General features: G+C 34.6%; 1 protein-coding gene across 1 annotated transcript; it reads left to right on the plus strand.

Annotated features, from left to right (window-relative positions):
- Positions 1–2251: 2251 nt before the first annotated feature.
- LOC147077240 (uncharacterized) lies at positions 2252–14350 on the plus strand. The gene is made up of 3 exons (XM_085940759.1): positions 2252–2419; positions 3735–3887; positions 11589–14350. Exons 1-3 carry the CDS (start codon positions 2273–2275, stop codon positions 12465–12467), a joined length of 1179 nt encoding a protein of 392 aa, XP_085796885.1. The 5' UTR covers positions 2252–2272; the 3' UTR covers positions 12468–14350.
- Positions 14351–15417: the final 1067 nt, after the last annotated feature.

Below are 15417 nucleotides of genomic sequence, written 5' to 3' on the forward strand. Positions count from 1 at the left end.
TCATTTTTCAAGAGTAATCATGTCCCGATCTTGTCATTTTATGGTACCTAACTACTATTTGTCAGGTCGTGAAAATCGGTTAACCTCAAAATGAGTCTGCGCGGAGTAGTTCGTTTTTTTGCCGGCAGGTACGCCAATACCATTCCACTGCCCTGGGGCAGATATCTAACAAATCCAACTGTCGCGTGAAAATTCATAAGCTTCCGAACTTTTTTCCGACTCATGCGAGCAATCTTGCAACATGCATAATAATAATTGATAATGCAATATGTTTACACGTTATTTTTTTTAATATGGCACCAAAATACGTAGGTACTATCATCAATGAATCCATGCACATGTAAACGTAATATATTACTCTAATTTATATTTTCGAATTATAACCAATAGAATAAAGCTATGAATAATTATATTTTTAAGTTTTTATCATTATAAAACATATCGGTAAATAAAAAAATAAATACCATACAGTACGGGTAGGTACCTACAAAGAGAAAGAGGAGTCCAATCTAGAGGTGAGTTGGAAATACTGTCACCAGTTTGGGTACCTAATAAAGTTTCAGATGAAACTACCCCTACAAAGTATTACATTTGTGGCCCAATAAACTTATTCCAAAAAACTTGTAATGATATCATCGCGAGTCGGTGTTCTGTGCACTCGCCAGTTGGTAGACTTTCAACACTATTGACATTAAATGCACACGAACGAAGTAGCACTTGAATATAGGTATATTTTAATTTATTAGTCTATTGCGTTCAAATGTATGAATGATAATAGGTCATAAATTTTGTGTCGCAGCACAGTGGTAAGATGACGCACAGGCTTAGGCTTGTTATATACCGCTCAAAACACGTTTAAAATTTCATTTTTGTTAACATAATAGAAAATAACCTAATAGAAAAACAACTCATAAATTTAAAATTTTATAATAAATGGGACTTTTCGACAAGCGGAGCTCAGCGTATTTTTAGCGATTATATTGAAGCCAATACACAGTCTGAGTTCCCTGAGCCGATACGTTTTTAAAATACTAATAATACGATGTTGGTTTTGGTTTCAGTTGAGTATGAAACTTTTATCGCCAAACAATCTATACATAATATAGTATTCCAAATACAAGTAGGTAAGTATTCTGGAACAAGTTTATATACTAAGTATTTTTTTATACTGGTAGTAAGTATACTTACTGCCGTATTCATATACATTTGAACTGCGTTCAACGTAGTAAGCCGTTTATCGGCCGATTAAGGAAACTAAAAAAAATGCATACGTCACGAGATGCGCACAGGAATGCGCACCAAACTTAAAATGGCGGCGATCTGCGCGAGCTGTCAATGTCACTTTAATACACAATGACTTCATCACAACAAGCGTTTAAGCGTTTAGTAGGAGGCTTGTAACCTTCGTAGGTTTTATAAATTATTGCGACAATGTGTGTGAAACAGAAAGGAGGAGACGCTTGCGACTGCAAAAAAGCCCTATCCTAGCCCAGGCGGCACGTTTTCACGGGTTGCTGAACGCATTTGTTATCCGCTAATTAATATCAATGTTTCCCTATCAGCACAGCTAACTAATAGTTCCTTTTCATCTTGCGTGAAGTTAACTGCCCGTCGTCGTTGTGCCACAATAGGATTCATGATGATGCTAAAAAATGAAAATGAAAATGATGCTAAGCTTGTAAAAATGGTCGAGATCGTGGGTCAATGGAGGTGTTTGTAAATATTGACAATGATCCGTGAAACTGTATTGCCATATTATGGAAATATTTACTGGGTATACTTTGATCATTTCGTGCATTATGAAGTATAAAATAAATATGATTTTATAACAAATAAATTATTTAAAGTTCATGATAATTATTTATTTATAATTATTAAATTTATATGGTACCGTTTGCACATTTTTACACCGATTCACAATTTCAAAATTTTAAATTAATTTTCGGGAAATTTAAATTTAAAATTAGGTAACATTATCCATGGCATGACGCGTATTACGTCGGCGACGTGACGTCACTATCCGTCAGATACATTTAGGTTTATGCTTGCAAATTTGCAGTAAATAGCTTGAATGCAGTTTGCTGTTATATGCATACGCCTGTTAGTCTTCAAAATCGAACGTTTTAGCATCTCTAGTCCAATCTCTTTGGGTACCTACGTAGGTAGGTAGTTGCCTTGTACAGTGGCAAGACTGTTTCTATTGTCACGGATGTCACACTTACAAGATGCATAATATTATATATATACGTCATATTTGTATAAAATACGCAAAATGGATGTAAAACGCGAACCAAATGGAAGTGATTATATTACGGAAGGACAGTGCTGCTTTGATGTGTCAATTAAACAACCAAACACCCCGGATGTCAAGCCTTACCTAAAGCAAGAGAATGCTGACGATTGCAATTGCAGTTTTGAGGTTAGTTCACCGTCAAGTGCACCACGTACCTAAGTCATAGGTAGCCATTGCAAATTGGATCGCGATCTAGTCAGTTTAATTCATGATCACGATCCTAGAATGTGTAATCTTCAGGTTGATAACCTTAAAATTGCCTTTCAATCACCCTTACATCTTTTCACTGTCCGGGTAGGTAGGTAACTGATATACCTAGCCCCTCAGTTACTAGCATTACAGTGTAAAGATAATATTAGGTTAGTTTCTCACTTAGTTTGACCCTTTTCTTTGTTTTTTTCTAATAAGTATGTAATATGTTTTCTGCGGCATTTCAAAATTACGTAGGTACCTAAACGAAGTAGTTTCTTAACTCATTTAGTGCTAACACCGCGACTGGCACGTTTGGGGTACTTGGCCATTAGATATAATTAATGTGTTATTTAAATGTGATAATAAAAAGGTCAGCGGTGATTGTGGATTACGCCAACGATGACCGAGTGGCTTATGTGTTGGTTTATAATATTGTTATGGGTTCCAGGTTCTAATCCTGGAGCATTTTCCAAATGGTGATTGAGCTAAAATGGACGGTATTCAGTGTATTTTTAGCAATGACATTAATATGGACGAAGCATCTGGAAAAAAAATGACACTCGCTTTTTTGCCGGGTATAATCTGTTCTAATGCCATTACAATAAAGGTGATATTGCTATCAATTCCTGATGCTTTTTGTCGGGTCTGCCGAATGGTTCGGTTCGAACGGGTTCGCTCAAATGAACATTGACTCTAGAAACACTGTTCTAACCCCATTACAATAAAGGTCATATTGCTATAAATTCCAAATGCGTGATATCGCGTAATGGAAATTGCGTGACGTCTACCTATATATGTGCAAATATCGCTATGCACTAATTTACTTGCTAGCTACTGTATTGAGTGCGTTGTCCATTAATAATGTCATTGATTTTTCGCAATATTTTGTGTTTTTAATACAACCACTTGAATTAATATTATGAAGTTAAGACATACAATAATGAAAAATTTCATCGTACAACCACATACTTTAAAATGTAAAATATATATACACAGTAAAATAGCGGCGCAGGCGACTTTTCTTGCTATTAAAAGAAGTTTGTGGTATGGATGTGTTAATCTCACATATCTAGTCGACTCACCTCACCGGCCGAGCCCGGGCCCCCAGGCTAGAGTCCTGTCAGCCTCCCCCTTTTGGGGGCCATGCTGGTCAGTGCACAGCTAGGTGTAGAATTGTTTACAAAAAAAAATTTTCTGCTTATATTATAAGTGTTTTAAAAATATGTATGTTATATTTTTTGGTTTTCAGACCCCAATTGACCTAAGCTATGTGAAATCGGAGAATGATTTTCAGATGATAGACATTAAATGCGAGTCTGTTAAAGAAACGGTGCATTCATTTAATCATGAAGATCCAGTAGCAGGATGCTCGTATTCAGAATACAAACCAGTAACAATCCAGGTAGGTACAATATGCAATCGCATTTGATTTTCACACTTACCTAATAATATAATATATTACCCACAGAACAGATAATAAATAGAATACCGATAGGCTATATTCAATACACCGCACGCAAAAGCAGGGTTTTTGAATGTATGAGTGTCCTACGAAAATTAAGCGCGCATTATGCATGTGCAATAGTGTGTGTAATACACCAATATTAAATGAGCGCCCAATTTCTCGTTTATCGGCCTTTTGTCTATTGCACTCGGTGTACCTACACCATGGTCCCCACATCCTGAAACGGGCCCTCAGGATAGGATATTTGGCGGGCCCCCCACCTACCGCGAAGATTAAAGGCAGTGTGAAACACTACATTAATGTTTTTCAAATTGTGTTCTAGTTCAAATTAAGGGTACTCATACAGTGAATTATTGGCGATTTTTAATACATCTACTTTAATAATGGAGCTGTCACACATAATCGACACATAATAATCGACACATAATAATCAAAAAATGTTTTGCACAATTATATAATTGAAAATATTCATGGCCATGAAGTATAATAGCGCAATTTTTTACTATTAAAGCTAATATATGATGTGTGTTTATCTCACTTATCTGGTCAACCCGACACGCCTGGCCCCCCACAGCCCAGGCCCCCAGGCTAGAGCCCTGTCAGCCCTCCCCAGCCATTACCTACGCCACTCCGGAATTTGGGTGGACACCGAGAATTTTTCGACAGTTCCATTAGGGATTGGGTTTCTAAAAAAACCTGTCATTAGTGTTTCGAAATTAAAATCTGAGAAATTTTTCTAAAAAGGGTGCTGGAGAATTACAAATCATTTTTTTTGTCGTGTTTTTATTTGTCTTAGCCCAAAAGTATAGTTTATCGGCTTTCAATTTCAATGTTTAAAATCATTCTGATAATTTTGGGGGGTGCCAGGGCCCCTTGCCCCCCCCCCCCCCACCCCTGGGTGCGCCACTGCCGAGAGCAGTTTTCAGTATTAGACGTACAACGTATTCTTGACACGTGTATAAGTTTAACCCGGATTCTTCCTTACTCGAGACGGTTACCTGCTATCGCCTTACCCGTTGGGTATTTCAGTTCCCATTATTTCTGAGTTCCCTGATATTACCATTTCTTGTTTTATTTATATTCCCAGTTCTTGGTCGTTCCTTCATGTTCGGAGTATCGTTAACACCTTCAAATCTTTTGAGCGATCAAAACTTTCCACCCCTCTCAAGCCTCTGCTTCTCTCACGGCAGAGTGAAGACTGTCCTCAGTGAGCTCCGTAACGTCTCTGTTTCGCCTTTCCTGGAGGCTATGCTTTTTCTATGCTATCTGCATAGCTATTATATTTCCATATTATGCTATTTCCTGGAGGCTGGAGGCTACTCAAAACCACCAGTCTCTAAGTTATTCGGTCCGCGCCGAGCATGTGAAAAAAACCAGGGAACTGAAATACCTAACGGGTATGGAGTAACAGGCAACCGATCTCGATTGTGGAAGAATATGGGATTAACTTAAACACGTGTCAAGAATACGTTATTCTAAGGTTATCCTTCGTTACGCTGATCTCAGGTTATGCACTGGCGCTCAATCAATATTGGTGCATTTGAAGGATGCAACACACTATCGCACGTTTATAATGTGTAGTTCATTTTCGTAGGACACTCATACATTCAAAACCCTGCGTCAAAATGTAGTGTATTGGGGTTATAGCCTGAATTATATTTATTAATCTGTCTGTGGAAGAAACCTGAAGAATGCGTCTCTAACTAATTGTCTTAGATTATAGAAAAATATAGATAGAGCTATTGCAAGTGTTTGTCCCTCAAAACATGAAGAACTTTTTCACGCACTTGCCTCGCCCAATTCACGCTTCCTCCGCGACCCTTTCCTGGATTATTCGAAAATATGTGTGACTCTGTGCGTGTCGTAATGTTGCCAGATATCGAATATTTATTCCAATATTATAATTTTACAAGGGATGTTTTTATAAATTATATTATGGCGTGTTGGCTATGCACTTGGTAAAACATAACTCACTAAAATCGGCTCATGCGGAGGGCTTGCATATTGTCCAGAGTTGTTCCTTTATCTGCAGTCTATGGATGATTGACTGGTTTCTCATGTGCTTTTTCCAAAATAAACGAACCATTCGACACCAACACAATGTCCATTCCGTCGTATCTCTTTTTAAATCTTCAATAATTCTTTATTAAATATAATAGAATAATAATTTTATGTTCACAAAAATATGGTAAATAATGTCGTTTAGTTTTAATGATACTTTTTATGTAGCATCAGTTGAAATACGACTTTATTAAAAATATTTTTTTACTCGTTGACTTGAGGTTATATGGATACAATCCATGGCTTTATCCGACTGGTTTTCTCTTAGGTACGCTTAAATACTGTAGTTTAAACACTAGAAAATATTTATATTTGCCCAAGTATTTTTCTGCTTATACACGGTGTAAATTTTATTAGAACTCTGGCCATTCTTGCAAGTATCTATAGATCGCATGTAAAACGAGAATTCTTTATCTCTTCTTAGACTACATTTTTTATTTAATGCCAGCGCTCCATTGGCGAGCCAAAAAGGTCCATTTACCTGGAACACCCAATGTTAAAACTCTAACTTTTTTTGCGTGCATTTGTTTGTGCATCATTAGTGCACGTTTGTGCACGATTTTTTTTCGTTTGTGCACCTATAATATCCGAAAAATTCCAATTTCAAATTGGGTGTTCCAGCTAAACGTTGGGTCACCCAATGTTGAAATTTCAACTTTTTTCGAGTGCATTCGTTTGTGCATCGTTAGTGCACGTTTGGTCACGCGTTTTTTTCGTTTGTGCACGCACATTAAGGGGGTTATTCGCATTTCAATTTGGGTGACCCAGCTAAATGCTGGATACTTGTGTCACAAAACATGTGTTTTTCCTTAAACTTAAATTGTAAACACTTGTGCCTTGGTAGTGAACGTTAGTGCACGATTTTGTTTTGCTTTTTCACTTATATTCAGCGCGCTATTCAATTTTAAAGTTTGTATGCAAAACCTGACTGGGTGGGTTTAAAAAAATATTTTGTAGTTAAATCTCTTGTTGCCTAGCTAGTGCGCAATTCTGCATACTTTTTTTATTTTTTTTCTCATATAGTGCGTGAGTTATTCTATATGAAATATTTAATGATCGTTAAGTAGAACCACCCAACAAACTTTTTTAACTTTTTATTAAGTCATCAATTTGTCTATTATTGGCTTACGTTTGTGCACGTGCTTTTTTTGTTTTATCGATTATATCGTGAGAGATATTATTTTTTAAATTTTAGTGACTTGATACTTGAACCATTAAATTTGCCTTAAAATTTTTTTGTTTAGGGCATCCGATTAAGTTAATTTATGTTAACTTTTAGCACGATTTAAAAAATTTTATCTCTTATATTAAGCTAGTAATTAGATTTTGAGTGGCCGTCAAGTTTTAAAACCAAACATTTTTTTTCCACATTTTTTAAATGCACACCTTTGAGTAATTTAATTACATGATTTTTCATGAAGTTTTTATTGTTTTTCCATTGAAATTACGCGAAAAATTCGCATTTTTCCATTTTCACTAAGTACCCCGTCAAAATGTCCTGAACAAAAACGACCGCATCCGTTTGGAACATCCAGTCAAAAGAATCTCCTCAAAATAGCCAAAACGGTGTAAGGTGCACAAAATATGTCGGTTTATAATAGACTACCTCAAAATTGACAATCTGATTACACAAAAGTGTCAAAATTACAAAATCATTCAACTTTCTTAACATTTATCTATTTATTTATGATTTTGAATGGATCAATGTCAGTTTAATAAGGAAAAATGCAGTCAATTATATAATTATACTTACCTACTGTTTTTTAAAATGATCTGTAATAAAAAGAAATACCGTTAAGTTATTAGAATACAATTAGGTATGCATACTTTTGAAAAATGCAATAGGTATGTTTTTATGCAACGATATTTTCCTCAAAAGATAATATTGGAATGACATTATATTTTTTTTATATAAAGGGGTTAACTTGCAGGCACTTAACTCTTCCTAATAATATTTGCATCTTCTTTTTCTTTGTTTCTCCAGGTGGTGCAACGTAAAGTATGCTTGTAGTTCTGGTAGGTGTTATGTTAGGAGAGAAGTGTTAGTCACTTCATATTATGCTATCCAGAATCGATATCAAATAAAATTTTGTAGGTTCTTTAAAAAGTTATTGCCTCTGACGGCTTCGACAATTGTTTCACGCAAATGGTTTTCTTTTGAATGTGTGTGATTATTAGTTCTTAAACAACGTACCTACTTACATATCTGTTTACATTTATAATTATTTAAACTCATCACGATTATGAGTTTTTAAATGACATATTTGTTTAGGTACTACTTTCAAAATTAAATTCATTACACGCAAATGGTTTTTCTCCTGTTTCGTTTTATGAGCGTTAAGATAATTTTGTGCCAAGCCTCCGTATAAGTAGTCAATTTATTTAAAAGGTTATTCACCATTTTGTATCTTTACATATGTTTGAAGATTTCTCCGTCGCGAGCATCCAAATGAACATACATTATTCATTTATAAGATTTTTCACGAGTATGTTCTATATAATATGTACATATTCATTTCATGTCTTTTATGACAACAAAGTCGTACGCATTTATATGAATATACATCGAATTTTAAAGGTTTTTCACCAGAATTTGCCATTTGTTAGTTTTTAAGATGACTTAGTTGCGAGCATCTATATGAACATACATTGCATTTATAAGGTTTTTCACCATCCACCAAAAATGGCCGCGCGGCTTAAGCGTTGGCATATTGCGCCAAGGATCCCTAGTTCCTATCCTCGGTCCGGCAAGTACGCATATTATTCGCGAAAATCTATATGAACATACATTGCATTTATTAGATTTTTCATCGGAATGTGTCATTTTGTGTCTTTTAAAACTTTAATTTGCGAGCATCTATATGAACATAAATCGCATTCGTTAGTGTTTTCACCAGTTTTGTCATTCCACATGTTTTAAGACTACTAGGTTTTTAAATGACTTATTTGATTACATTTCAAAGTCATCACTCATTACACGCAACTGGTTTTTCTCCTGAATGTGTAAGTTTATGAGTTCTTTCATTGAATAAGTTCATGTTATTTGAATATGTTTCTGATAATTCTTCCATATAGGTATCCATATCTTATTCCATATCTTTCATAAGGTTTTTGAACACTTTTTTTGTCATCTTATGTGAATGTATTTAAATGTGTATTTATGTATTTAAAAACTCATAATCGTGATGAGTTTAAATAATTATAAATGTAAACAGATATGTAAGTAGGTACGTTGTTTAAGAACTAATAATCACACACATTCAAAAGAAAACCATTTGCGTGAAACAATTGTCGAAGCCGTCAGAGGCAATAACTTTTTAAAGAACCTACAAAATTTTATTTGATATCGATTCTGGATAGCATAATATGAAGTGACTAACACTTCTCTCCTAACATAACACCTACCAGAACTACAAGCATACTTTACGTTGCACCACCTGGAGAAACAAAGAAAAAGAAGATGCAAATATTATTAGGAAGAGTTAAGTGCCTGCAAGTTAACCCCTTTATATAAAAAAAATATAATGTCATTCCAATATTATCTTTTGAGGAAAATATCGTTGCATAAAAACATACCTATTGCATTTTTCAAAAGTATGCATACCTAATTGTATTCTAATAACTTAACGGTATTTCTTTTTATTACAGATCATTTTAAAAAACAGTAGGTAAGTATAATTATATAATTGACTGCATTTTTCCTTATTAAACTGACATTGATCCATTCAAAATCATAAATAAATAGATAAATGTTAAGAAAGTTGAATGATTTTGTAATTTTGACACTTTTGTGTAATCAGATTGTCAATTTTGAGGTAGTCTATTATAAACCGACATATTTTGTGCACCTTACACCGTTTTGGCTATTTTGAGGAGATTCTTTTGACTGGATGTTCCAAACGGATGCGGTCGTTTTTGTTCAGGACATTTTGACGGGGTACTTAGTGAAAATGGAAAAATGCGAATTTTTCGCGTAATTTCAATGGAAAAACAATAAAAACTTCATGAAAAATCATGTAATTAAATTACTCAAAGGTGTGCATTTAAAAAATGTGGAAAAAAAATGTTTGGTTTTAAAACTTGACGGCCACTCAAAATCTAATTACTAGCTTAATATAAGAGATAAAATTTTTTAAATCGTGCTTAAAGTTAACATAAATTAACTTAATCGGATGCCCTAAACAAAAAAATTTTAAGGCAAATTTAATGGTTCAAGTATCAAGTCACTAAAATTTAAAAAAATAATATCTCTCACGATATAATCGATAAAACAAAAAAAGCACGTGCACAAACGTAAGCCAATAATAGACAAATTGATGACTTAATAAAAAGTTAAAAAAGTTTGTTGGGTGGTTCTACTTAACGATCATTAAATATTTCATATAGAATAACTCACGCACTATATGAGAAAAAAAATAAAAAAAGTATGCAGAATTGCGCACTAGCTAGGCAACAAGAGATTTAACTACAAAATATTTTTTTAAACCCACCCAGTCAGGTTTTGCATACAAACTTTAAAATTGAATAGCGCGCTGAATATAAGTGAAAAAGCAAAACAAAATCGTGCACTAACGTTCACTACCAAGGCACAAGTGTTTACAATTTAAGTTTAAGGAAAAACACATGTTTTGTGACACAAGTATCCAGCATTTAGCTGGGTCATCCAAATTGAAATGCGAATAACCCCCTTAATGTGCGTGCACAAACGAAAAAAACGCGTGCACAAACGTGCACTAACGATGCACAAACGAATGCACTCGAAAAAAGTTGAAATTTCAACATTGGGTGACCCAACGTTTAGCTGGAACACCCAATTTGAAATTGGAATTTTTCGGTTATTATAGGTGCACAAACGAAAAAAAATCGTGCACAAACGTGCACTAATGATGCACAAACAAATGCACGCAAAAAAAGTTAGAGTTTTAACATTGGGTGTTCCAGGTAAATGGACCTGAGCCAAAAGTCCGAGGACAATAAATCGTCTGATTTGTCTATGCCCTGCTACTGATCAACGAACGAATAAAAAAGTCGAGCTGTCAGAAGTCAAAAGTTGCGATTATCGTAATGTCTTCCGATAATCCTATAATTTTGTGTTATTTATATGTAGACTTGCATAAAATAATATAGCAGTGAAAACAACACAAGTTTTACGTTTTATTTTATGAATTTCATAAATACAAATAAAAAAATAATTGGTAAATCTCTCATTTTCTAATGTGTACATTAACAAATTAATCAATGAAAATGTTTAAAACAATTACAGTTTTTTTGCGGTCCGAATAATTGCAAATTAATGTCAAAACGAATTTGCATAGCGATCGACGGACGAAGTCTGGCAACTCGGAGGGTAAAATATCAAACATGTTTGAAATCCAACGAGCTCTGCGGATTAAAAAGTCCGCAGACCTGGGGTGCTCCACGCGAAAAAAAAGTCCGAAGACTGTAAATCGTCTGACTTGCGTGCCAATGGAGCGCCGGCATAAGTCTCGTTTTGTATGTTTACTTTTACAGATTGTCTTGCATAAGTCTTTTTATGAGAGTGTTGCACACAATAATATTTATTCTCATTGATTGCAGGTTCCTCAATTTATAAAACAAGAAATGGTAAATGATTCAAATGTCACAAGAGCGTATTTGGATACATACGGAATACCGGAAGAACCCAATTTCTCCAAGATACCAGCCGAAACGCAGAGTGTTGACATTGAAATTCGTCAACATGACGTTAAAAGAGAAATTACTTTGGTAATTGAAAAAGAAATATGTCTAAAATTAAATAGAAGTTTATTTTACGAGAGAAATTTTGTATGTAACTTTTGCTTTGCAAATTTCTCTTCTGAACACATTTTAAAGCATCACAAATTACTAATCCACGACGTGTCTTTATCTAGTAATAATAAAAAGCAGTCTTCCTTAAAACGATTAGCGTGTAATGAATGCAACTATAGAGCAATGTTTGCTTGTGATTTAAATATACATAAACTTATACACACCAGTGATAAACCCTTCAAATGTAATATATGCGAATTTAAATGTAGACAAATAGGTACTTTGAACAGACATAAAATTGTACACAGTAGTGAAAAACCTTTCACTTGCAATTTATGTGATTTTAAATGCAAACAAGCAGGTAATTTAAAGACACATAAAATGGTTCATAGTGCTGAAAAACCATTTAAGTGTAATATATGCGATTTCGAATGTAATTTTAGCAAGAGTTTTAAGAGACATAAAATGGTTCACAGTGGCGAAAAACCTTTTAAATGCACTAAATGCGATTATTGTTGCATACAATCTGGCGATTTAAAGAAACATGAGCTGATTCACGGTGGAGAAAAACCCTTCAAATGTGACATGTGTGCTTATGAATGTACACATTCAAGTTATTTGAAGAGACACAAAATAGCTGCTCATAGTAGTAAAGTGGTACTAAATTCTAATCAACTTGAAACATAGTATTGCAGATAGTAAGTAATAAAAATGTAATGTATACTGTATAAGTATAATATACCATCCTCACCGAAGGCATCGTAAGCAGACTTGAGAGTGGGTCTATCGTTTGGGCCCCGCATCAGTTGAAGTACGGCCTTATGGTGGAGAGAGTTTAAAAGAAATTGTTGAAACTCCTTTACTTTCGGCTGTATGGCTATTATCCGTGGCTCTATCCGACTAACTTTCTCTTAGGTACGAGGGTGGGTCAATAAGTCCTTAGAAAAGCCGACAGGTGGCGCGACTAGTACTGTAAGCGGTTTGTTTTCATGCAGCGGCACTACCGATTCAGTATGCTGCGAAGTTTCAATCAGATTGGTCAAATTGTTGTTTTTTATTTTCGTACATTTAAAAAAAAAATTTGCTTGTTTACAAAAATGGAAAAAATTGAGTTTAGAGCTGTTATTAAACATTTTAATATAAAAGGGTTAACAGCAAAGGAAATAAAAAATGAGTTGGATTTAGTTCACGGCATATCTGCTCCTTCACTTGCAACTATTTATAACTGGTTAAATGAATTTAAACGTGGTCGTACATCAACAAAGGATGAACCACGCTCAGGACGTCCTGTAGAGGTGACTACACCAGAAATGATCAATAAAATCCACGATATGGTGTTAAGTGACCGAAGATTAAAGTTGAGTGAGATAATTGAGGTTACAGGGATCTCAAAAAGTAGCGTCATTTCTATTTTACATGACAAATTGGGCATGAAAAAAGTTTCTGCAAGATGGGTGCCGCGTTTGCTCACAGTCGACAATAAACGCAATAGGGTGGTGGCCTCTAAAACCCTGTTGTCGCTCATGCAACGCAATCCGGATGAATTTTTTCGTCGCTTTGTGACTGTAGATGAAACATGGATACACCACTATACTCCCGAGACGAAAGAACAGTCAAAGCAGTGGATTGCGAAAGGCGAACCATGTCCAAAGAAGGCGAAAACGGTAAAATCAGCTGGTAAGGTTATGGCTACTGTATTTTGGGATGCACGTGGAATTATTTTCGTTGACTATTTGGAAAAAGGAAAAACAATAACAGGGGATTATTATGCATTTTTATTGGACCAGCTAAAAAACGAAATTGAAGAAAAACGGCCTCATTTAAACAGGTAAAAAATCCTCTTTCATCAGGACAATGCCCGTGTTCACACATGTTTACGATCAATGGCTAAAATTGAAGAATTGAAGTTCGAATTGGTCGACCACCCACCGTATTCGCCAGATTTAGCCCCCAGTGACTTTTTCCTTTTCCCAAACTTAAAAAAATGGCTAAGTGGACAACGTTTTTTTTCAAATGAAGAAGTCATCGATCGGACAAATGCTTATTTTGAGGACCTTCTGAAAACTTATTTTTCTAACGGTTTAAAAAAAATTGAGAAACGTCTAACCAAGTGTATTGAGCTCCAAGGAGATTATGTTGAGAAATAAAAAACAAATACAAAAATAAAAACTGTTTTAATGCTTTTTTCTAAGGAATTATTGACCCACCCTCGTATATTCACATACTGTAGTTTAAAATGTAGCGTAAATGTGAAGTCTGCCATTCTTGGTGGTGTTGGCTTGTGTGTCTCTGATAATTACCTTAGGCATCGAGGGCATCCGTTGTTTGTTCTCCCAAGGTGCAGAACTAACCTGCCATTGGTGATGCTAATTGGGAGGGGAATAACCATGTTTAATGAAATCGCTTCGGATATTGATATATTCCACTTACATGAGGTGAATTTAGGTGGACGTTGTTTTATTGTTTTTAAGATAGGGTCTATCGATAGTTCACTCTGTGCTTCCGTCTACTTTTATTTTTGTTGCTTTTTTTCTTCTTATTTTGATTCTTATTTTATTACTTATTGTATTATTAAGTCACATTTCTTTCTATTTTTATTTTAAAAATTGTTAACACTTATTTTATGTCATGTCGTGAACGCTTTGAATTTGTAATTTGTTATGTTCATTATATGTATAATAAATAAATTTGATTAATTGAAAATTTGATTGATTGATTGTAACATGTCAAGAAATACAATTTTGGAGAGAAATGTATTCATTTAATTTGGTAAATAGGCATTAAAAAATAAAAACAAAGGGTCGAAACTGAAGAAAAACATAAATGTAAAAAAACAATGAGAAAAATGACTATTCCAAAAAAAAAATATGATAAGTGTTATACTTAATACATTAATAATTTATATTAATAAAATACAAAATACTTTTAGAAGTTATAGGTAACGTGTCTAGATGATTTTTTTTTACCATGTCCGATCCTAATAGGATCATAATATGGGCCTCCACAGAGTAGAGGTTTGTATTAACAGATTTTGTTTTTTACGAGAAATGGATGTCAGCCAGCTGCTCAACCTATTAGGTCCATACCCTGACTCATACACAAATTGAAAAACAATATGTGTACTTGCCAGACCCAGGATCCGAACCTGAGACCCACAGCGTGATAGTCCAACGCTTAAACCGCGCGGCCACCGTGGTTGTCTTGATAAATACGAATATAATATTATTACAATGTAAATTTATATATATAGAATATATAATTTGTCTATTTGTTATTAGCTAATTATCTATTATACATTCATGCATGCTTACTTGCACACTTGAAGAAATAAGACGTAACCTGGTCATAGATGACTTATTCATTATTTTCAAAGTGTTCTGTCAAATTATTTTATAATATTATTACCTTATATTTAAATACTCCGTTGCGTGGAAAGTAGTGTGGAATGGTACCTGTTGGGCAGAACGCATAAAGATCACAAAATATATCAATTGATAAGGAAGAAGACTGTGTGATAGCGGACGCTAAGTAGATGCAATAGTAGTGGGCTGGACCATTGCCGACTGAAGAAGGAAGCCGATACATTACACGACTGGTCCTACTTTTTGCCCCTCCCGTTGTCTATGGATGACCTGTC

The sequence above is a fragment of the Rhyacophila brunnea genome, unplaced genomic scaffold, assembly GCF_057557595.1.
Source record: "Rhyacophila brunnea isolate RB1 unplaced genomic scaffold, BYU_Rbru_1.0 scaffold_13, whole genome shotgun sequence".
NCBI classification, from domain to species: Eukaryota; Metazoa; Arthropoda; class Insecta; order Trichoptera; family Rhyacophilidae; genus Rhyacophila; species Rhyacophila brunnea.

Coding starts and splice junctions, on each gene's coding strand:
- LOC147077240 (XM_085940759.1), top strand. CDS start 2,273: ATGGATGTAAAACGCGAACCAAATGGAAGTGATTATATTACGGAAGGA. Junction 2,420..3,734: donor ATTGCAATTGCAGTTTTGAG/GTTAGTTCACCG, acceptor TTTGGTTTTCAG/ACCCCAATTGACCTAAGCTA. Junction 3,888..11,588: donor ACAAACCAGTAACAATCCAG/GTAGGTACAATA, acceptor CATTGATTGCAG/GTTCCTCAATTTATAAAACA.